The sequence below is a fragment of the Aythya fuligula genome, chromosome 2 (genome assembly GCF_009819795.1).
Source record: "Aythya fuligula isolate bAytFul2 chromosome 2, bAytFul2.pri, whole genome shotgun sequence".
Classification (NCBI taxonomy): domain Eukaryota; kingdom Metazoa; phylum Chordata; class Aves; order Anseriformes; family Anatidae; genus Aythya; species Aythya fuligula.
In genome coordinates, this window is record NC_045560.1 from 8,355,342 (window position 1) to 8,377,716 (window position 22,375).

Consider the following 22,375-nt stretch of genomic DNA (forward strand, 5'->3'; position numbering starts at 1 on the left):
TGGCATTTTTCTTCCTGTGTACTGCAGGTCTGCTGTGGATGGTCTGGATTTGCTTTATGCAGCCAGACCCTCCTCTTTGGCCTTGGCATGTGTGTGCAAGGGGTGAAGGCTGTGGGACGCTCAAGCCTACCCATTCCTTTCCCTATTCTAATTTCCATCCTCAGTGTACTGGGTCTCACTGAGAAACTTTTAGGATGCTAAAAAATCATAACTTTTTCTTTTTCTTTTTCTTTTTCTTTTTCTTTTTCTTTTTCTTTTTCTTTTTCTTTTTCTTTTTCTTTTTCTTTTTCTTTTTCTTTTTCTTTTTCTTTTTCTTTTTCTTTTTCTTTTTCTTTTTCTTTTTTTCTTTTAATTTCATTACCCCATCCTCATGAGTTTTTCTGAGTGAATGTGGTTAAAACACACAGCATTGCCAGCCTGAAAATACCACCTCAGTCTGAAAAAACAACAATATCACTGCTGCATGCCTCCTTCCTATTATCTTCTGCAGCCTGGTCTCTGCTGGGGTGCTGTGCCTGAACAACACCTGCCTGGAAGGGCTCTGAGAAACCCTTGGCTGGTGCAGGCATTTCAACAAGCACCTGCTGCCAAGCAGTGCCCCGGTGTCCTAAAGACTTCACTGCTCTGGGTCATTAGAAACCCCATGACAGCTTTTTTTTGGAAAAAGGGATGAAAACATTGGGCTCTTCACCTGTTTCCAGCTGAAGTAATTGGCCTCATTGGGTGGAACAGGATGCTCTATTTTCACTCACAAAACTCAGAGGACTCTTCCAGGTTTTCTAACCCCACTGAAAAGGGTGGAAAAATATCTTACTACAGCAGAAGGGGTGAGAAATGACTGAATAGTGCCTGGTCCTGTGGCAGTGACAGCCTTGCACATGGCCCATTGCAATGCCACCTCGTTTTCCACAGAGCATGCTACCCTTTGCCCTCTGGTCACAGAGTAATTCATTTGCCAGCCTCACTGGTCACGCCACCATCCAGAGGCTCATTTATCTGATACAGTTCGGAACAACTTCAGGACTTAGGTTTCTCTTATTCACCAATCTCCCTTAATCTTAGGGATTGAGAACAATAATTCCCCTGATGCTGACTTTCATCAGACTGAGACTCACTCAATTATCTTTCATGTCTGCTGATCTGAAGCCACAGCACTTGAGAAGTTGCCTTTTCCTCTAAGTCTGTAGCTCTAAATGACTGGAGCTCTCCTAACAACCCTGATATTGCCTTCTGTTTTTCAATAACTGTTCCTGCTATTTGCTGCACGTGAATTTTAGCACTTTTTTTTTTCCCCTTATTTTTCTTTCATCAGTTGGTAAACTAATAGAAAATTACAATTTTATTAACAGCATGTTCTAGAGCTGGATTTAACTTCTTATTCCCCCCTACCCCAAGTCTTTTATCACAGAATTCTGCTTTCTGCTTTCCATAATCTCTGGCAAATGATGAAAATTGTCCTCAAAAGCAGACCTGCCTTGCTATTATCTTACAAACCAATCTATCTTCCCTAACAGTGTGTGCTTACAGACTCTCACAGGAGCTGTACAGTCATAAATTCTTGAGCATTGACGCCAATGCAAATCTGTGTTCCTGTAGCTGGGTGTAATTCCTTTGGCTTCCTTGCATCTGCCAGAATTCAAACTTACTCCTTCCAGAGGTAAAGTTGTCCATGAACATATTGTGCTCTGTGATGAGCTATTTAGTGTGATGCCCAGATTGCCTCATAGCAAGTGCTCCTCCAGCTCCTCTAACCATGGCAGTGGCTGATGATCCTGCCCCCTTTTAGATATCCATAATATGGCAGCACTGGATTAGGCATGATAAATAATTAGCCTTCCTATTTCCTTTAATATCCGTCAGTTTATCAATAGAAGAATTTTTGTCAATGAATTATTGTACTCCTTTTTTTTTTTTTTTTTTTTTTTTTTTTTTTAATATCATGGCAAATGATGCCTGATCTCTTGCTCTCTTGCTGGTGATCCAGTGTTTTGTTGGCTGCTTGGGCTGCCTTTGCATGTTGAGCTGATAACTCAGGGTTCCCAGATGGAACCTACCAAGTCCCATCACTAAGCCATGTCCCTCAGTGCCACATCCACATGTCTTTTAAATGCCTTCAGGGATGGGGACTCCACTGCTTCCCTGGGCAGCCCATTCCAATGCCTTACTACCCCCTCCATGAAGAAATTCTTCCCAACACCCAATCTAAGCTTCCCCTGGCACAACCTCAGGAAATTAATGCCAGTGTTTTGTCTGGTTTCACCCCAAAGGAGAGGCTGCACAAGCCCAGAAATAGCAGGGGACAGGAGCTCCTGGCTGCTCAGTTTGTTTTCTCTGCATTCACATTTCCTGCCTGAATTTAAAAAAGATGTTTTCAAGGAAGCAAGGAAACTCTGACACTGCTAATACATCATTGGGCTTGGGTTTCCCAATTTCATTTATTTGCTTTATCTTTAAGAAAAAAAATTGCTGAAGCTCCCATTCCTCCACACTGACTGTACAGCACTGAGGCTGCTCTGTTATTTCTAGTAATCACTGCTTTCTGTAATCAGTCACTTTTGCAAGTGTGACTACGTGCCTGTGCCTACACTCTGGGCACATAATGTGTTCCACCAAGCAGACAATTTCCTGGAAGTTGAGAGAGGGGGAGGAGCTGGCGGGGTGAACTCTGCTGTTGAAGAAATCCATTATATAATGGAATAAATGGCTTTAAGCCTGAAAGTTACATTTTTCAGCATCATTTACACTGAACACCAGCCCCAAAGAAAGGCAGGTATAAAAAATGAGATGCAGTGATGACCTTTATCAGCTGTGGTGACAGCTATAAATCAGGCTGCAAATCCTCATCAGCTTGCTGGACAGAATTCATTACAGACAGAGATTGCTGCACTGCTTTTTGTCTTTGATTGAGGTATGTCCCATTTAAATAAATGCTCCTTCACTGGAACAAATCACACATTTCAAAACAGAAGTCCAAGAATATTATTCATTGATTCATTTGAGGACTAAGACAACTTACAGACCAGCTAAATCTCACAGTGTTTTGCTTGAAGTATAATGCAGATCAATTTGTTCTTTTTTTAAGCAGACCAATTTTCTGTTCATTAATTCAGATGCTGTGTTGATGGCTTGTATTGAATATAATAGCAAGATTTACTGCCCTAACGAATCAGTGCTGCTTCGATTATCTTTCCTTATTCATATCAGAAGTACATGCAGCAGATTAGCACCTGATTTTAAGCTCATTACACTTTATGAAATAATGAAAAATTCTTTCACTGTCTACTTCTGACTATACAGAAACTTTTGTGTCTTGAAGTTCTGTACTTTATCAAAGTGTAATTTTTGCAATACATGCAAGCAGGAGCATAGGGAGCAATAATAGTTTAGTATTAATGTCATTGTGAGCAGTAAACTAACTTTCATCAGTTCAGGTGATGTTCATGAAAGATCCATCAAGTATTAACAGGCCACAGACTCATAGTATTAATATTTTTTTTTTTACCTGAGTGTTGAACTTTGAGTTAAGGGTGAACTTTCATTGTCAGTTTTTCCTGTAATTAGAAAACATTCTGAGAGGCTTGCAATTATGCAGATGCTTTGCTAGCTATGTTTAAAATGAGCTTTTTCTACTTAGAGTTTAGAATGTAATTGGGAAAAACAAAACAAAACAAAAATGCTGACATGGGATGATTATTAAAGCAGTAATCTTTTTCAAAATACCTGATAATTAGGTAGTATTCTGTCTCTTAGTTATTCATGTTTTCTGGAATATCTGAGAATAAAAATATAGACTGTATATTTTCCTCATACAACAAATGATGCTTCAGTGTTAATGGCTTAAGGATATGTATAAAAGGGAAATGTGTGTAGGGAGTGTTAAGACCTTTTATCACATCACTGCAAAATTGTTGGCACAAAGGTGTTTCTTCAGGACCTGGCGTAGAGGCTGGAGGTTGGAGCTGTAAATAAATTGTGCTGGACCAGACCCCAGACATCGTCTGTTCTGGTGTCTGTGCATGAACAAATGCTTAGCAAAGATTTAAAAAGTTAGCACATTTCTCAAGATGATAGTTTGGGATATTCTTCTGGTGACCAGCAATTGCTGGTTAAAAGACTTTCTAAAAAGTGTCTCCCCCCACGACCCATATTCTTTTCTGCGTTTTTCTTCCAATTTTATAGTTCTTGTTTGGACACCCACTGTACTCGGGGACTGTGAATTCCACACCTTGCTATGTGTGAAGTAAGCCCTTTTCTTTGTGTTGAACCTGCCATTGGCTGGCATTATTTAATGCCTCCTAATATTTATTTTGGAAGAGGCAGGGAACAAGCACTCATTATTTATCTTTGCTGTGCTGCTTATGACTTTTTGGACTTCTGTCCTAGTTCTGTTCAATCAGTACTTTTCTAGGTTGAAAAAAATCTTTGTTTAATCATAAATCATATGAAGCACTATTTTAAAGTCCTGAATATAATCAAGAATGCTTATGAAAATGCCATGCCCTTGAACAACACCACAGAACTAATGACAAAAATGTAATACTGTCATATCTGAACAAGAGCTCTCTTCATTACTCTGGTCTCAAATGCAAGTCTTAATCTAATTCAGATCCTGCAGTTTTTATTCAGTGCTAAAGATATTGATAAAATTTATGCCATAATTAAAAGGAAGAGATGCTTTAAGAACTTTGCCCATGACTCTGAAGTGCTGCTGAGGTGATTTTAAGTCTCAGAGTTTGTTATTTGGAGAGTATCATCCATATTGCATCAACAATTTAGCCTTGAAGAATCTGCTTCACCTCACTCTCAGAAGTGATTTTTTTTCTTCTTGATTTTAGTTGTAAACCAGTGACATGAAAGAGATGACTGTTTTATTATTAATAATATATACAGTGTAAAAACTTTTCATCTGCACATTTGAAGTATTTTACAAAGATGGTTAACAACTGTGATGAGGATGGTCATCTCCTGTCTGGAAAAAAAAAAAAAAAAAAAGAGACTGAAACATGGGTAAGGAGGGAACATGCCAAAGTTTTAGAAGAACAGGGTCTGTGGACCCAATGTTGTCCTCAGTGGGTTTCCTCAGGATGAGCAGTGGCCAGCTGCTTGAGGTTACAGCGAGCTGGGTCTGTGCTTGTATGAATCCTGTAGGATTTAGACCCACCTTTGACTCATGCCAGGACAACCCATGGTTTATTTTAATCATTCATGTGTCTGTAACTCTCATGGGATACACCATGACCGTCATTTTCAGGTAGTCACAGTGAGGGTAGTCAATGAAGAATTGTTTCCCTAACTGAAACCAGAAGCAGAAGTTGGGTAGAATCCATCAGTTCTCTAACTTAGTCAGGTTGTAAAAAAAAAAAAAAAAAAAAAAAAAAAAAAAAAAAAACTAGTAAGCCTACTCCTGTGTCAAGAAACAGTGCTGAATCTTTTAATGGCAGTGTGCTTGTGACTTTGGTTTTATCTTTTATCTGGGGGGCAGTGCATGCAAGCACTGATCAGACTCAAACTTCAGTTTATGACATCTGACAAAGTCACAGCCCTCTACTGTTGTAGCTTTTTTTCATCCTGAACCTTTGACCTGCCACCCAACTCTCATTTGGAGTCTCTTTCATGCATCTGTCCCAGCTTTTCTCACAAGTAGGTTTTGAGCTTCAAGTGCTGGAGGCTCTCTCCTGCCTGTGCAACACCTGCTGCAGGGCATTCTTGTCTTTGCCCAGATGTCATGAGTGTTGAGATAACCCAAAATGCAGTGTGGGCAAGGTGATTTGTCTTGTTGCATGTGGAAATTGCAATTTCTACTCATGCATCTCCTTCTGCTATTAGTAAGCAGAACAAATGGCAGAGTTGGAAGATCTGTTCAATATAAGGTATATCTGTTCAACATAACATTTGCTGTGTTAATAGAGGAGTTGCCTTTCACTTTCAGGGACTTCCTAGGGAACTGGCCTAATAAACTTCCACTGAGATTAAGGATCTCAGAAACCCTTAAGTGTTAGGATTTTTTTCTTACCTTGATTTATCTGCACTAACAGTAGAATTGTCTGTGAATTCACGGTTAAAACAGAGCACCCGCTTGCATTCAGCTCTGGGAAAGTGTGGCAGATGAAATAGGTGACAAGCTCTAACCATGTTGTTTGATGACTACCCTGGAAGCCACCTTAATGTTACAGAAATGGCTGCATTAAAAATAAAAATAAATAAAAAATCTGTGTTCTTTACAGGAAGTCTCCCAACAGTTCTTTTGGTTCAACTCCATTGTCAGGTTCTACATAAACAGACAATTTCAGACTTCTTTAATGATCTTTTCTTTTCCTCCTTGCAGATAATGAATTCATTTATAGAAACCAGAATGGCACAGTGATTCTGAGGAATGTTGAAACTAACAATTCAACAGTATTAATAGAAAACAAAAAAATTGTAAGTATTTCCTATAATGAGTAGCAGAATTTCAGTTTTCTTTCAGTTGGATCAATAAAGCAGAAAATGACTTAGGTTTTGACTTCATGTATTGTCAAGGAGAAGCAATACGCTGGTAATGCTATGGGCTAAGCAACAAGAGATAACTTGAAATTCAACTCCAGTTCTCATTATTATTTTGCAATCTCAGTTTCTTTCATACTACTGGGAAGTATCATATAGATATTTGAAGCTAGTCTTGCATATCATATAATTGAAAGATATGTAATCCTTGTCTTTGCATGCCTAATACAAAAGACAATTTATATATTTACTGTCAGTTGGTAGTATTCTCCACATTTCTCTATGCAAACACTTATTTCTTTAACATGTGAGTTTGATAGTTTTTCTTTCCTGATGTTTGAAATATGATTTCAATGTTGCTAAAGAATACTGTTAATGAATTGTAGTGGTTTGTATATGATAAGAACTCCCAGGAATTTACTGGGGAAAGAAAATAGTAAGTTGTTACCAAAATGAATGAAAAGAAAATAAAATCACAACTACTATTACAGGGTATTACTTATAATAATGAAAGTTTTCTGATGCATTGTTTTGTTGTTGTTGTTTTGTTTTTCTTTTTTTTTTCTTTGTAGCCAATTAAACCAGCTTTTTGTAAGAAGAAAAAACATTAAATATAAGAGTGTTTTCAATATTTAATTTAAAAAATGATTTCTGAGATAAAATAAACTTATGGTTGCTCCAACAATGAAATATAAATCTTGTCCTGGTAAAATTGCTGCTAATGCAGTGCCCGCTTAAGGTTTTGGTCAACTTGAGAGTTAGTTTGTTTGTTGTTGTGTGTTGTTGTTTTCTGCTTTTTGTTTGTTTGTTTGTTTGTTAATTTGTTTGTGGTTTTTTTGTAGGGTTTTTGTTGTTGTTGTCATTTTGTTTTGGTTTTTGTTTGTTTGTTTGTTTGTTTCATGCAGTATCTTTACAAAACTCCAAAAGTAGGGAATGGCTAATGTGTTTATAGTAACAACCCAAGAACTGCAGAAAACAGCTTTAGAAACAGTAGACCTGACTTAATTTCAAAAAATAAAAAAAATAAAAAAATAAAATTAATTTCAAAAAATAAAAAATCTCTAAGAAAACTTAAAACAAGATTCCAGGTTGACTTTATTTTGCAGTTAAATTGAGTATGCAACTCATACAAAACTAGAGTACAGTATTTGTCTTATATACATATATATATATATCTTTTATACATATATCTTTTTTAATGAGACAAGGAATTCCTCACTGAATTATTACTGCAAGACCCAACCTTAAACTTCACATGCTGCCATTTAACTTTCATCCTTTGCTACATCACACAAGCAATCTTTTGGTTTTTGTTTGTATGTTTGTTGGTTTACCAGAGCATAACCTATCTCCTTTCAATTCTACTGTTCTTGTTTTGATTTTTTTTTCTTTGTGACTGTGTCAACCTAAAGAGGCATGACTTGAAGCACCATTAACCTAGGGCCAGTAAGGCCAGTGAAGCTGAGTGTTGAAAAATATATCTTCCCTTCATAGATATATAACGAGTCAGTTTCATGTATATATATATATATATACATGAGTCAGTGTTATATATTGGCTTGAACCAATCTTGATCTTGACCTGTGGATCTCTCACTTTCCCTGGTTTCACATAATGATTATTCTTATATCTGTTGTGTATAATATTTTCTCTGAGAAGAGTGTTTTCACCACACTATTGGTAAAGGAACAGTCTGGCATCCATTAATGTCAAGGTCTATCCAAGTCAGGCTAATTCTATTTGTTTATTCCCCTGGTCTTTAATTTTTGCCATTCATAAGAAAAGCACAGTGTTATGAGATGATTCTATATATCCTTGCCGTGACGTCCTTGCTGCCTGATCTACACTTGCTCCTTTGTCATCTGGATAAATAAATCTGCAGAACATCACCTTCATGTTCACCCAAAAAGCCCCAGTACAGGAGCTAGCATTACACCTCATTCAGTCACTTTCCCTTTGTCCTCTTCCTTCCCACTCATGGATCAGCATAACTTCTGCCATCTTGGAATATTTTCCTTTCTTCATGTCGGTAACATATCAGAAAACAAAAACTGCCTTCATGCTGACATCTCTCCATCCTGAACCATGGTGACCTCTCTGTCCCCTCTACCTTTGGGTATTGTCCTACTTCATACCACGTCCAGCCCTGCTGAATATCAGGAGGTCTCTCTTCATGGGATCCTGATCCCTGAAGTCCAAATTCTCCTTCCCATTCTGCAACCAGAGAACCTCTCAGTGACTTGCATCCAGTTTGTTAGGTGAGGGGATAAGGCTTAACAGGCAGTGGATGAGTGGTGTGTCAGTGGCACCTCTCTTTGACATTGGTGACACATATATTGGCACTGTGTATTAACGAAGACTGGAAAGGAAAAGGATGTCTGCACTATACAAATATTAAATACGGCAGAGAAAATGAAATTTCTGACAAGTCTGAGACATTTTGTCATCTTTTCTTGATAGCAAGACTCACAGTACAGTTTTTTGCAGAACCCAGATCAGGGTGCACCAGGAAAGCTGATCACCACAGCATCCCAAAGACTTTCTTGACTGGTAAAAATAGGATAGGATTCCACAGGGTCTTAACTGGTACAGGCAATGGTGTCTCTTTACTAATAATTTGCTCCAGCAGGTATTTACTGTTTGTTACCTCCAGCTCTTTGGCCAGTGACTGCAGGGAATGAGAAAGAATGAATAAGTAGTTATCACAATTTCCCACTACTGCTGCCTACCAAACAGTGTGCAACATATTTGTAAGGAAAATTCTGCCTGAGCTAGCTGCCTGGTCTGGGGCACAGTGCAGTTATACCTTTTCTTATGGGAGCATATATTTGCCCAAATAATATTTCTGGTTTTTTGAAAAGAGATGCAAAATGTTAGTTTTCAAGACACTTAGAATGACAATATTCTTCATCTTTAGAAAGATGGTCATAATAATTAGTTCTAGATGTTATTTTAAATGGTATAAAGTTGAAAATGGATTAAAAAATATTAATTTTAATATCTGATTTATTTTCTAGGTCTCCTTAAAGGCTATTCGATATGAAGTGTCACCTGACCGGGAATATGCACTTTTTGCTTTTAATGTTGAACCAGTAAGTAAATAGATTTGATTTCAAAATACACAACTAGTGGTGGACTCTTTCTTTTTCTTTTTCTTTTTCTTTTTCTTTTTCTTTTTCTTTTTCTTTTTCTTTTTCTTTTTCTTTTTCTTTTTCTTTTTCTTTTTCTTTTTCTTTTTCTTTTTCTTTTTCTTTTTCTTTTTCTTTTTCTTTTTCTTTTTCTTTTTCTTTTTCTTTTTTCCAGTTCTATACCAATAAGATAATATTTTAAATTATTTGCTTCCAATGAAACAAAGAAAGAAAACCCCTCACTTGGATATTCTGAAAGCATGTCACACTGCCATCTAGTAGAGAAGAAAGGTATAAATTACAGCATAGAGGAAACAGTGTCATTGACAGAATTTTATAGGCTTTGGGAGGGGGATGTAAGGACATGTCTTTGCTACAAGGATTTCTATTCCTCTTCTGTGTAATTTTTTTTCCATGGTGCCTTTTTCAGTCACACTATAAATTTCTTCCCAAGAACAAAAAGCAACTGTCAGTGTCTCCCACAACCGAAATAATACATTAATTATGGTGTCACTATTCCCAGTGCTGCAGTTAGGGTTGAGCTATCACTTTCATTATAAATCCTTTTCTTCAGAGGTTTTGGTATAAATCATTTGTAAGAAATCACCATTGGATTACTTCTAAGTTTTAGATTAGGGTGATTTTTTTTACCAAACTTCAAAAGAGAAAAGTGTAACCAGTCATTTTTAAATGACTAAAGAACCAGACACAAGGGAAGCAGATCTTGGGCATGAATAATATTTACTTTCTTTTAAATTCTGCTGGTATAGGATCTGAAAAATTTGAATGATGGCTATGCTGTACTACTTGGATTAACTATAAACCCCATACATTTTGTTCCATAATTTAGGATTGCACCAATTCCTCAAAATGAAAATAATTAATTTACTAGCAACTGCAAGTCTTTTTCCATACAATAAATCTAGTTTGGGCTGCTAACCAAGAGAAATTTTTGGTCCTTGAGGTAAGAGAGGTTGTGGCTCTGTTGCTCATCTGATTTCTGTACTGTCATCTTTGGAGTTATTCCTGACTCACAGTGTAAAAGTCAGGAGAACCATGCCTGCTGCTAGAAAAAGGTCAGATAAAACTGTGTTGGAAACTTTAGGGATAATTCATAAAGGCATTTGTTTGGGAGATCCTTGCTGGTGCAATTTCACTTCCCCAAAGATTAGCAGATTTCTGGAAAGAGTTGGATGTGGAAATATTAAATTAAGTCTAAATACCTCAACCTTTTTCCACTACTGGGGATTTTGCAGCCCAGACTTCACTCTTAACATACAGAGAAATGCCTGAGGCAGGCAGGGGAGGAGGTGGAGGATGGGAATGGAAAGGGCTGGATGCATTTCTTCCACATGTCCCTCACCACATCTCAGTGCTTTCAAATTCATGTTTATGGGATACAGGGTAAACATGGGGTTTGTAGTGCTGAAGGTTCCAAGGAGGAGGGGAGAGGAGCAGCACACAGCTGCCTGTTGCTACTTTCCCCACACCAACTCTTCCTCCAGAAAGGAAAACCCAAGGTGGCAAGCTGGAAATAGAACCTCTGGGAATATTTCAGGACACGACTAGATGCATATTCAGTGTAAGAGAGCACTGCAGATTGCTCAAAGGTTCATATATAAGATTATGATATCAAGAGTTCCTGAAATGGTTTTCTGAAACAAAACTAAACTTAAAAAAAGTCTTTTTTTTTTATTATTATTTTTTTCTTTAAGATCCATGTTCATATCAACTTTGTTTTTGAAAAAAAAAAAAAAAAAAAGTATACTAATAGAGTGATAGTAAGATTCACTCCTGAATATTGCATCCTTAAGCCATGCTGGGTAGCATTTTGTCTATTAAAGTTGCAATAACTGCTAAATTACATATTAAGCTCTCTTCTCCCTTGATATACAGACTGTGGCTACAAATAATTGAGCATTAGTTAGTTTTTCATATTTTCTATCTTTGAAACTGTATTTTTGGCCAAAATTCAAATTACACTGTTTTCAGCAATGCAAGAAATTGATTAGCAAAGCCTTGGGCAGTTGTCCTTGTATCAAAGTCAAAAGGAAATTTCAGGAAATAAGTTGTCAAAGGATGTTTGAATTAAAGTTTAATTCTACACATACTGTCAAAAAAGAAATTTCTTGAACCTATTGTGTATGTTTTTTTAGAGGTGTCAGAATGCATTGCTTTATTTTTTGCCATTTAAAGGTGTAATGTGCTACCTTTTAAAAGTTTGTGTGTATAAATGTTTTCATTATTTTTCCACAATACATTTGTGCTGCATTTACATATGTGTATGGTATCTTAATATATATCATATAAGGTAATCACTTATCTGAATTATAATGTAAATAGATTCAGTCTCCATTCTTAATACCTGTTAGGAGTAAAAAAATAGAAAAGCATCGTATGTCACTAAAATGAGGGGAATTATTTTTAAGAAAAACACTACAAAAAAAGTAATTTTCTGGAAGTAATGGCTTCCTGGTAACATTTTGCTGTTTATTTGCACAGGAACATCTCTGCTCAGTGTTGGGTCTGGGTGAAGGCATTGATGCACACATTGCAATAATATAGCCCTGAACATGCAGATACGTTCTGCAAAGATATTGAGGCAACTGATGTGTGTTTTCCTGTTGTATCACTTCATCACCTTGGAGAATGATGAATTAAAGTGTGCTCCTTATATATATTTCTCCCATGAAGGCTGGCAGGCAGCTGTGGGGCTGCTGTGGGTGCAGCATGGCCAGTCAGGCTGCCAGCTTTCCTTCTAAACTCAGTTTTGTAGTGCTTGTATTTCCAGAACTTTAATCTTTCAGCCAGCAATATTCTGTGTAAGCCTTGTGCTAATAGGGAGATTTTCCCACCTTAACCACAGAAGATATGTTGTTTATGTTTTTTGTTTGTTTGTTTGTTTGTTTTTTCCCCTCTGGAAAGGTCATAGGGAAGATGCCAGGCTTCTTTGTCTTTAAAATATTTTTTGTAACTTTTCTGTTGTTTGCCTGTTTTTATTTCCTCACACGAAAAAAAAAAGCTCCAGCCTGCAAGTGAAACAGGGTGAAGTTCTGGGAAAGAACTGGGGGATAAATGACCCTATAGGGAAACTTCAATTTCATATTGTCCTATTGTCCTTCACTGAAAGATGCATATAGACCTCTCACCCTCAGACCTCAATAACCCCAAAACTTAGGCAAATCAGGGTTCAGCCACAGCTGACTTTCTATCACTTGAAGAGTCGAGGGGTTACAATAACAAGGATTAAACAAAACCTCATGGGCTTGGGTAGATTGCTGTGGTAGTCAAATAGAGGAGTTTGTGTAATGGTGATAGAAGAAGCAGAGGAAAGCAAATGAGAAGAAAAGTGATTTTCTTGAGTGACGTGGCTAGATGTTAAATAGAGAATATTTAATTGCCTCTATTATGAATAGCTGTCATTGTAATGGAAGAGAGGACATAAAGTGGTCCAATTCTTCTTAAAGCTTTGTTTCTTCTTTTCCAATTTACCAGTTCATTACTGTGTGTGAGCTAGTTAAGAGCAATTACATACAGGAAATCCTGGCTGATTAATACGGACCAAACTGCTAAGTCTTCTGAACAACAATTAGGGCTTAGAGACTTTTATAGCTGATACAACAGACCCTATTACCTATTTTGTAGTTAAATTAATGAATTTTTATAATGTTGAAAGCTGCAAAGAATTAATCATCATTGTAATTAAAGGAGGTCCAAGTACTTTTTTTTTTTTTTTTTTAAGTAGTTTCTGTGGTGACTTTAGTACTTCTTTCCATCCTGCCTGTTGCCATAGATGTCACGATGTTTTACAAATGGTTGTTGGTGGTGTGTTTTGGTTAATGTTTCAGACAGAGAGCTTGAAAGTTCATTGTGGCCCTCCTGAGCTAAAGGCACCTCAGTGGCTTCTGAGCTAGAAGCATAAAATCCTAACCAGGTGTTAAGCAACAACTGAGTTTTGTTTCATTAAAAAGGCCTTTTCTTGGTCTATGGAATTTGTATGGGTCTGGAGAGAGAAACTGAGGAGCTGGAGAGGTGGCACCAAGGAAGCCTCGCAATGCCCACTCCAAACATTGTACATTGTATTGAGAGCAAGAATGAACTAGAAATGGGTTATATTTCCAAAGCAGACTATCATTATAGTTGTTGTATTTTTTTTACTGTTTGTCCAAGTCTGGTTGTTATTTAGAATGAACAGGTTTTGTGCTTGTGGCTCCAATTACAACCTCATAACTGCTTTAATTAGGCATGTAAAAATTAAGATAATATAACGCTTGTTATCTCCAAAACACTAATGGGTATAAATATTAATGAATTCTCATAACATCCTTTTGAGCTAGGTGAACACTATTATTATGATAAATATGCCTCTGAAAATTAGACACTGTCATAGTTATTATCAGTAATACTGCTAATATTTTAGCTATGATATTTATTACTTAATTGAAACAGATTTACCAGTGTTAGAAATAGTTTTTTATAAACCTGTTTTCTTTCTGCGGCAATAAATATATTTCAAATTTACTATTTTGTATTCCTACACAACTTCGTTTTCAGGAACAATGATAATTTATAGTGCTTGCACTGAGTACAGTGAGAAAAGTTAGGATATTTGTTCCATAAAATCAAGTTACACATTTAAATGATTTGTTTAATTTTTGGCTCTTGCTGTAAACCAATAGAATATTCAAGAGGAGCACTTGAACCACATAGACTCATCAAATCTATTATGATTTGGTAAATCTTGTGTATATTTCCCTAAAATGACATCTTTGATTGCTTCCTATATAATAAATATTCCTAGTACCTTTGAGCAAATAGTTAATATTTCAGTGCAATTCTCATACCTTCTGAAATTGCACAATTTTTATGAGCATGCCTACAGGAGTTGTTAGCCAGTTGATTCTGGGGAGCCAGGAGTGAATGTGAGGTCCTTCTGTTTTCTGAATCACCTTACATTCTTAGGTCCTGTTTTGAGTCACGTTATTTGAATAGCCAAAAATAGCAGAGTAAATATCCTTGTTTAATAATATACTTTTTATCCTGTTTGTTTTGATACTGATAAGAAGTGCTCCAGCTCCATTTACATAACAAAAGCTAAGGCTTGTGTGTCCAGAAGTATTGTATTAACAAGAAAGTACCAAGAACATAGATGAGGTTAATTTTCTGGGTGATAGTTTACTTTGTATTTGAAGCCGAAGTAGTTGCTATTATTTGAGAAAGTCTAGTGGCAATCATTTAATTTAAAAGGCGAATGTGTTTTGATTTTTTTTTCTTTTTAATTGTGAATCCAGTCTTTCTAAAATAACCTTTGTGACAGACTGCTTATCTTTTCAAATCTAAAACCCACCATGAATAAATTCACTAATCTGGCATTTTGAATGTGGGCTGAATAGCAACAAGATAAAAAAGCAGATTTTCAAAGGCATCAGAGAAGGTTGATTCAGGACCACTTTCATTCACTTTTTGGCTCTATCAGACCTAGGCAACTGCAACCTGGGGCACCTACTCTTCACAGTCACCTTGGATTATATAAACCACAGCTGGTAATAAACCAAATCTGAGCAACTGGGAGATTTTCCTAGGTTTGCATCTCTGTTCAGGCAGAAGTAGCAGTATCTCTGTCAGACATAGCAATGTACTGAGTTCTGCAGTATGTTGGTATCAGTAATTGGTTCAGCCTAATTAATATTTGATATCTACTGTGGCAGAAAGAGACAGGGAAGTTTGCCACACAACTCTGGAGGGATTTATGGGTTTTCAGAACTCTATTAGAGAATTACGCAAACAGTGTCTGCTCAGGTGTCCTCATTTGTGCCTTTGACTGCAGAGCCCTTGCAATCAAGAATCTTTTTTTCTGATGCACACACTTCAAAAAATAAAAATTCTCACTATGGGAGGGTGCATAGCCATTTTAATTGAGTAAACATGCTATCAGGTGGCGGGAATATTTGTTCTTACTGCTCACTGGTGATCGCTCTTTCCAATTTCTCATATGTGGTGTGTTTGGAATAAAAATCTTTGGATGCAGGCATAGGACAGTAGAGCACCTATTAGTGGCAGGTTTAACCCTTTAACTAAAACATTTCATTTTAGTAACGTTAGCACTAGTTTAGGACTAACACAGAGAAATAATAGGTCAAACCTATTCCTTTTTTAATACATTTTGGAGGAGCTTCATGTTTTGTTACAAATCCCTGCAAACCTCCAACAGAAAATTGCTCCTTTATGTAGGCTAAATGTATTATTTTTTCTCTTAAAAACAATCCTTCTGCCTTGACATGGCTTAGTTTAATTAAAGAAAAAAATCCAGCTAAAACAAATAGGTAGATTGGGATTGGACATTCATGTATTAGCTGCAGGAACATTTTTGTAGTTGACTTCCTTGCACAGTCGGCGTAAGTGTATCCCAGTTTAAATTAGGAGACTGTAACTGTGAAAGAAAAAATGGGTGGGTGAAGGATTCCTGTGCTTATTATCTGGGGGGGGAAGGGGGGCGATTTTCACCGCTTCAATGTAGGCCTGGGTGCTCACCACAGCATCATCTCTTCAGCAAGTGTTGGAGAAGCAGAATCGTCTAAACATTGAAGGTCTTGGTGGGGACCCTGCAATTATTGTGGGTAGCCATTACAGTTACTTGTGGCCTTGCAGCCCTTTCCTGGAGTACACAACTAAGCTGCATTAGGATCCCAATTTTTTAGCTGTGTTGTTCCCCATTATTGAAGGATATTTTCATCAGAAAAGTGCATATGAAATGATCATCTAAATGCTTTCATAAAACACGATACAAAGTGTTTGCCATAAATTACAGGCAAAGATCTGCTCAACAGGTACAATTCCCAGCCCCCACATTCCAGTTTTGCTAATGCATACTACCTGTATAGCAGGGGTTCAGTAAAAATGAACTAAATCTCATTTTCTTACTGTGTCTCTATTCTAGACACCATTGTTTAATGTGACTATTGGAACAATATACTAACTGCAAGAAATGGAGAGCACTAAAACTTGAGTATGCTGACTTCAGCTACTCTGCCATACCTGTAATTAGAGCTCTAACTTTTTTTCTACTAAAAACAAAGGATTAAACTCTTGCTGCTCTTCTAACAATATCCATAAATTGAGCTAGGACTAAATTTTAAGCCTCATGGTTTGTGATGGGAGACTTCAATACAAATTGTACAGATGTGACTGAGTAGAAAATAATACTTCAAACTAGGCCAGACAGTCTTGGTCACGTAGCAGAGGCCAACAAACTGTGTCCTACATTTATCCACAGACATAGATATACATCAGTGAACAGAAAAGCAAATCCACAGTTCCAGGGAAGAGTAGAGTAATATCGAAAGTCAGAAATAATTAGCCTGTCATGCAAGAGGGCATAGGTATATTATGTATCTGTATCAGCTATCAGCAGTCTTCCTCTGTAAATATTTTCTTTAGCAAATGAGATTTTCATCAAACAGAGAAGAGAAAATAAAAAGACTCGAGGCAAAACACTATGATACAAAAACAACTTTCTTTTTTTTTCTTGGATAATATTACATTTTTGATGCTACTTCCTTTTCTGAAAGTATAGATGATCTAACTTTAACAGACAGACTGGTAGAGATTAACATTCTAACAAAAATCACAAAACATCTTTAAAAAAAAGTCCTGAAATTTATTTTTGAATAAAACATATGTAAGGTAATTGTGCAAGGTGTCCTAGATAGTCAAAAATCAGGAGAACTTCCTTGCTTTAACAGGAATTAAATAAATGCAGCTATGTAGAAATTACAGGGAAAATAAAATAAAAGTAAATTATATATATATTTATATATACATATATATATATATAAGAACTTAGTAAAAAAAATAGATTCCGTTCAACCCACAGGAGCTTCAGAATTACATGATAGCTGAGTTCCTACTTCTGGTGTAATTTTGCCTCCTAATTTTTCAGAAACAATGAAAATTGCATTTTATGTTGCAATATAATAAGTATAGACAGCTGTTTTAAAATGCTAAAGAAGGAAATATGTTAAGAATAGGATGCAATATAGGAATATGGCACTGATTCAAAGAACATTTGAAAAACCAAAATCAGAAAAGATTTAATTCTGGTGCCTATGCAGAAGCAGAGGAAACAGTCCCTGCCTGCAGCAGTTTATAATCTAATTCTTCTGATTTCGACTCTCTTATTTATTATTTTATTTTAACTCACTAGAATATGAAGAAAATATATTTAGTGCCCTCTTCTGGAAAACCAAATCTTTCTATGCAGATCACCCCAATGAAGTTCCCATACTCAGAAATGCAAATCTTCTGATTCAAATGTTCTTTTTAGCTGTTACATGCCTCAATCCAGGGAGTGTGTGGCTCTGTGTTTCCCCTGACCAAGTGCCTTTTATCTCTTTAGCTGCCTGAAGAATTCTGTTTTTGTTTTTGTTTCAGGACTATGTTAAAACCAATAATTATCCTGGGGCAGCTAACGACCCAGATTTGAAACTGGGATCTTCTATTCAATTTTCTTCTATTCTGTACAGGAAAAAAAAAAAAAAAAAAAAAAAAAAAAAAAGGAAAACCACAACCCCACAACCTTACACTTTCTTAGAAAGGGAAATGAATCCTAGGGCGTTATTCAAGTCTTTAAAGTCAAAAGTCTTCAGATTTTGGTGTGTAAGTGTGGAAGAGTATCAGTATTGCTGTGAAGGGATGTGCAGCATGAACGGGATGGGGCATGCTCTGTGTTTCTTCCTTCCTGGTTTGCTTTCCCCTCACTTTTCGAAGAGATGCCCACCATCACCACTGTCCATTGACCCCTCAGACCCTCAGAAGATGTCTGCAGAGGCCCAAGGATGACACACAAAATGCCCTGCTGTTAGAGGTCTCTTTTGTGATTTCACTTGATAATTTCCTTATCTCAGAAAATAGAAATGTTGCCTCCAATGAATTAGATCCACACATGCATCAAGATACAACTCAGAGTCTTTTTATATCATGTGGAACTGGAAAAGGAATCTTTCCCTGAACAGAGAACATTTTGGGAGCAAGGTGCTTGGCATATATCTGAAGGCTTTCATTCTACTTTCACATCCACTTCCGTGCTCTTTCACTTCTACTCTCTAGCTCCTTTTGAAGGTCTCATCTTTCCTGTCTTGGATTCCTTTCTTTGAGTATTCTAAGACTGCCCTGAGCCTATGAACATCACAAAAGATTTCAGTGACAGTGCTAGCCTCTTTGTAGTATACACCCTCAGAACTGCTATAGTAAAAAAGCAATTTTGGTATGCTAAGGGTAAATTTTAATAGAAAGAACATATGCTGTAGTTCTATAGCTGATTTCTGCTGCTAAAGTGAATTATTTAAAAATGAATAAATTAATTAGATATACTAAACATTCAGCCCATTTTCACGGCTTGGTTCTCATGTAATTGCTACAAAGCTGCACCATTTGAATTGTAAACACCACAGAAAGGAGGATTTTAGAATCCCCCCACAGTCAGCCTGCCCAGCTCAAGAAATATTTCATTTAAAGAAGACAGTATCTAATGCTTCATTATAAGCATTGATTATTAAGCATTGATTTCTCGTGCTGTCCTTTAGCCCTCTGATTTATACTTTCAAAGTCAACCAAGGTGAGAGTCAATTGAGGGAATATAGATGTGAACAACGCAAACTCCTCATCTGTATTTGCTTCCCTGGGCTGCATTTGTAACCAGGGTTCTCTAAGGTGCGGATCTGAGGCTGAAATGGACACCAAGGGCTGATCAGAGGAATCATACCCCATGCATGCTTTCAAGACCATTGTCTGGGAAAGGGGTGTTGCTACATGGTGCTTAGGGACTTGGTTTAGTGGGTGATGTTGGTGGTAGGGGGATGGTTGGACGAGTGATGAAGAGTGATGAAGGTTGGAAGATGATCTTGGTGGTCTTTTCCAACCTTAATGATTCTATAATTCTTTTATTTTATGATACATGACATTGTAGATGCAAAAATAGTAAATGTAAAGAATGACTGGAGAAATCAATTGCAGAGACATCCGTCAAGGAAGGCAGGTGTGAAGGCAGCAGCTCCAAGCTGCAAACTGCAAGAGCCTGGGAGTGCTTCGGGGAGGGATGACTATATCTATGCTACCTCTAGTCTTCCTTCTGAATCTGCATTGGGCTACTGTCAGAGCCACGATGGTGAGCTGGATGGACTCTGGGTCTGACCCAGTACAGCTACTTTTGTATTCATAGTTATTAGGTAATAATAAAAAGTTATTAGTGTCTGTTTTTTTGTTGTTATTGTTTTTATTGATTTTACCTTTTCCTTGGATATATTGTAGGGTACGTCAGAATCACAACATTAACTTTGTACTCAATAATTTTACCATCAAGTTTCTCAACGGGACTTCAAAATAGGCAAGTGCAGTGTTTGGAGAATTTGCATCCACTCTTACACTAAGGTTACTGTAGAGCAGGAGGGGAACCTGGGAGCTTATACTATGTGATGTGAATACCAACAGAAGTCTAAAAAATAAAAGATCAGTAACATAATGAGCTCATTATTCAACCCTTACTCATGGTTCTTAATAAATTGATTGCAGATGCTCCCCAGTAACCTGGGACAGAGTAGCAATGAGTGCACAAATGCTGGTGCAAAGAAAAAAAAAAAAAAAAAAAAAAAAAAAAAAGCTTCAGAGTGCTTTGTAGCTGCTATTTTATTTACGATTAAAAACCAGAACAGTCGTCCTTTAAGCCAGTGACTGCAAGTGCTTGCTCATGCTGCTGGTGCCAGTGGAGTGCTGTGAGGGACAGGTGGCTCGGGAGCAAAAGGACGCTTTTGTAATTGCTTGGCAGGGCAGAGCTGTATTAGAGTGCAGCAGCAGTTGGCAGATTGGATTAACGTTCTCCTAGGGGCAAGATCTGGCACACGAGCTGTATGTTAATACCTGTAGCCTAAGTTGATTCTGGAGCTGCATTTGTAACAAAAAGAACATCCGCTTTACCTCCACCATGTCACAAAGGCATAAATCCTAACACTGGCATCAAATTTCTCTTTTGACATCATCAGTAGAATAAGGCTCTCAAACGTGTAATTTGGAAACATATCTTTTAATAAAGAATTATTATCATGAAACAACTGAGATAAATAATCAGTTTGTTGAAAATGAAGTAGCAGCACTACCTTACAGCACTCTAGTCCATCTACTACTGTATCGGATGCAGCCATCACACTTTATTTGTGGTTATCTTACCAACTAGAGGCGACATTATTTGTAAAGGAGTAATTCTTTGGTTTAGCTGGTTCAGAGATCTTTGGAATGGTAACTAGAAAATCAGCTTCTAATGCCCACACACCCCGCGGTATATTTGTGGGAGAGATTTACATATTAACTGAGCTTGTTGCCTTCAGCATATGACCCTATTACAAATAGCTTGAGTTTGTGTTACAAATGTTTCTAAAAAGCAAGACCCTATGGCATGAATATGCCATCCTTTCCCAATGTCACCTTGTTGCGAGATTGATTCTGCTCCAAGGAAGCCTCTCCAGCATGGGTGGCAGGAGGGCTGGCCATTCACAGCACCGCCTGACTGGAGAGCTGCTCTGATCGTGCTCTGCACACCAAGGACGAACTTATAGCCTCAGGCTCCTTCAGGCTCATATTGCAATGATTTAATTTTCATTTCAGAGCAAATGGATTGAATTGTTGAAAGATTTAGAAAACAGAGTCATGTAAAGATTTTTCTTCTGTTCTCCCACTCTCCATCCCTTGTACAGACCATTTCATTCTCTTCTTCCAAAGCAATTGCTAAAATTTCTTCCCAGTTCAGGAGATACTCAATTTCTTGTCCTTGATTTTATATGACATTGGGTAGCAGTGGAGGAGTCCTTTATTCGCACTGATATAACTGAAATGAGTTATATGAGACGCTGACCCATTAGGTCTCCCTGAGACATTGGTTGCTTCATGTTACCTGCATCATTTTGCCCAGGAACAAGTATGGCGAATTCTTTGGCTGATGTGTTGGGATCCTTTCCTTTCCAAAATAAAGGGTTTATTCCCTTCTCTCAGTAAAAACACATGCAATCCCCAGGTATAGATCTTGATTCTTTTGCCTAAATGTTAATTTAAGTTGGTTCCTGTGGAACACAGAGACAATTATAACAAAGGCAACCAGTTGCCAAATGCTCTGCATCTTGATTAATCCCTGAGACTCCTTGTTCTAATTGCCCTTCCTGCCTAAAACTATTTTCCCCATCTCTGCCCTTTCCTGAACTTACCAGACTACCCCAGCATGGCACAGCACTACTAATGCACACTGCCCAAGGCTGCAACCACATTGCTTGTGGGGCTGATCATCTGGCTGTGGTAAGAGCATCCTAAATTGGGTGTTTGGGAACAGCTGGGGGTTGTTTGGCTGCCAGCTGAAATGATGCACAGGGAATACTCAATGATAGCATTTCATTATGGTTTTCCTAATTTATTAGAGGCACAAAGAGAAATGGGCAGTGCTCCTCGGAAGGCTGCAGTAACAAGCTGGTACACGGCATGAGACTGCATTAGAGGTACATTACTTGGGAAGGCATAACGTATAAAAGGATAATACAATGTAGAGACAAAAGAGAGTTTGCTGCCTCAGATGAAAACAAAACAGGTCAGTATCACAATGAATTTGAAAGGTGAGAATGTTGAAAAGACTTCAAATTATATGGCTTTATTGATTTGGTTGGTTCTTACAAACAATCAAGCTTAGGGTACAAAATACTGGTATGGATTTTTTTCTCCTTCCTTTTTTTTTT

General features: G+C 37.3%; 1 protein-coding gene across 7 annotated transcripts in view; it reads left to right on the forward strand.

Moving 5' to 3' along the window:
• DPP6 (dipeptidyl peptidase like 6) overlaps positions 1-22,375 on the forward strand; it is a 551,222-nt gene that overhangs the window by 405,184 nt on the left and 123,663 nt on the right. For all 7 annotated transcript variants that reach the window (XM_032181652.1, XM_032181655.1, XM_032181650.1 and 4 more), the window contains exons 4-5: positions 6,326-6,420; positions 9,501-9,575. In XM_032181652.1, coding sequence (XP_032037543.1) covers positions 6,326-6,420; positions 9,501-9,575 — 170 coding nt within the window. The remainder of the gene's footprint in view (positions 1-6,325; positions 6,421-9,500; positions 9,576-22,375) is intronic.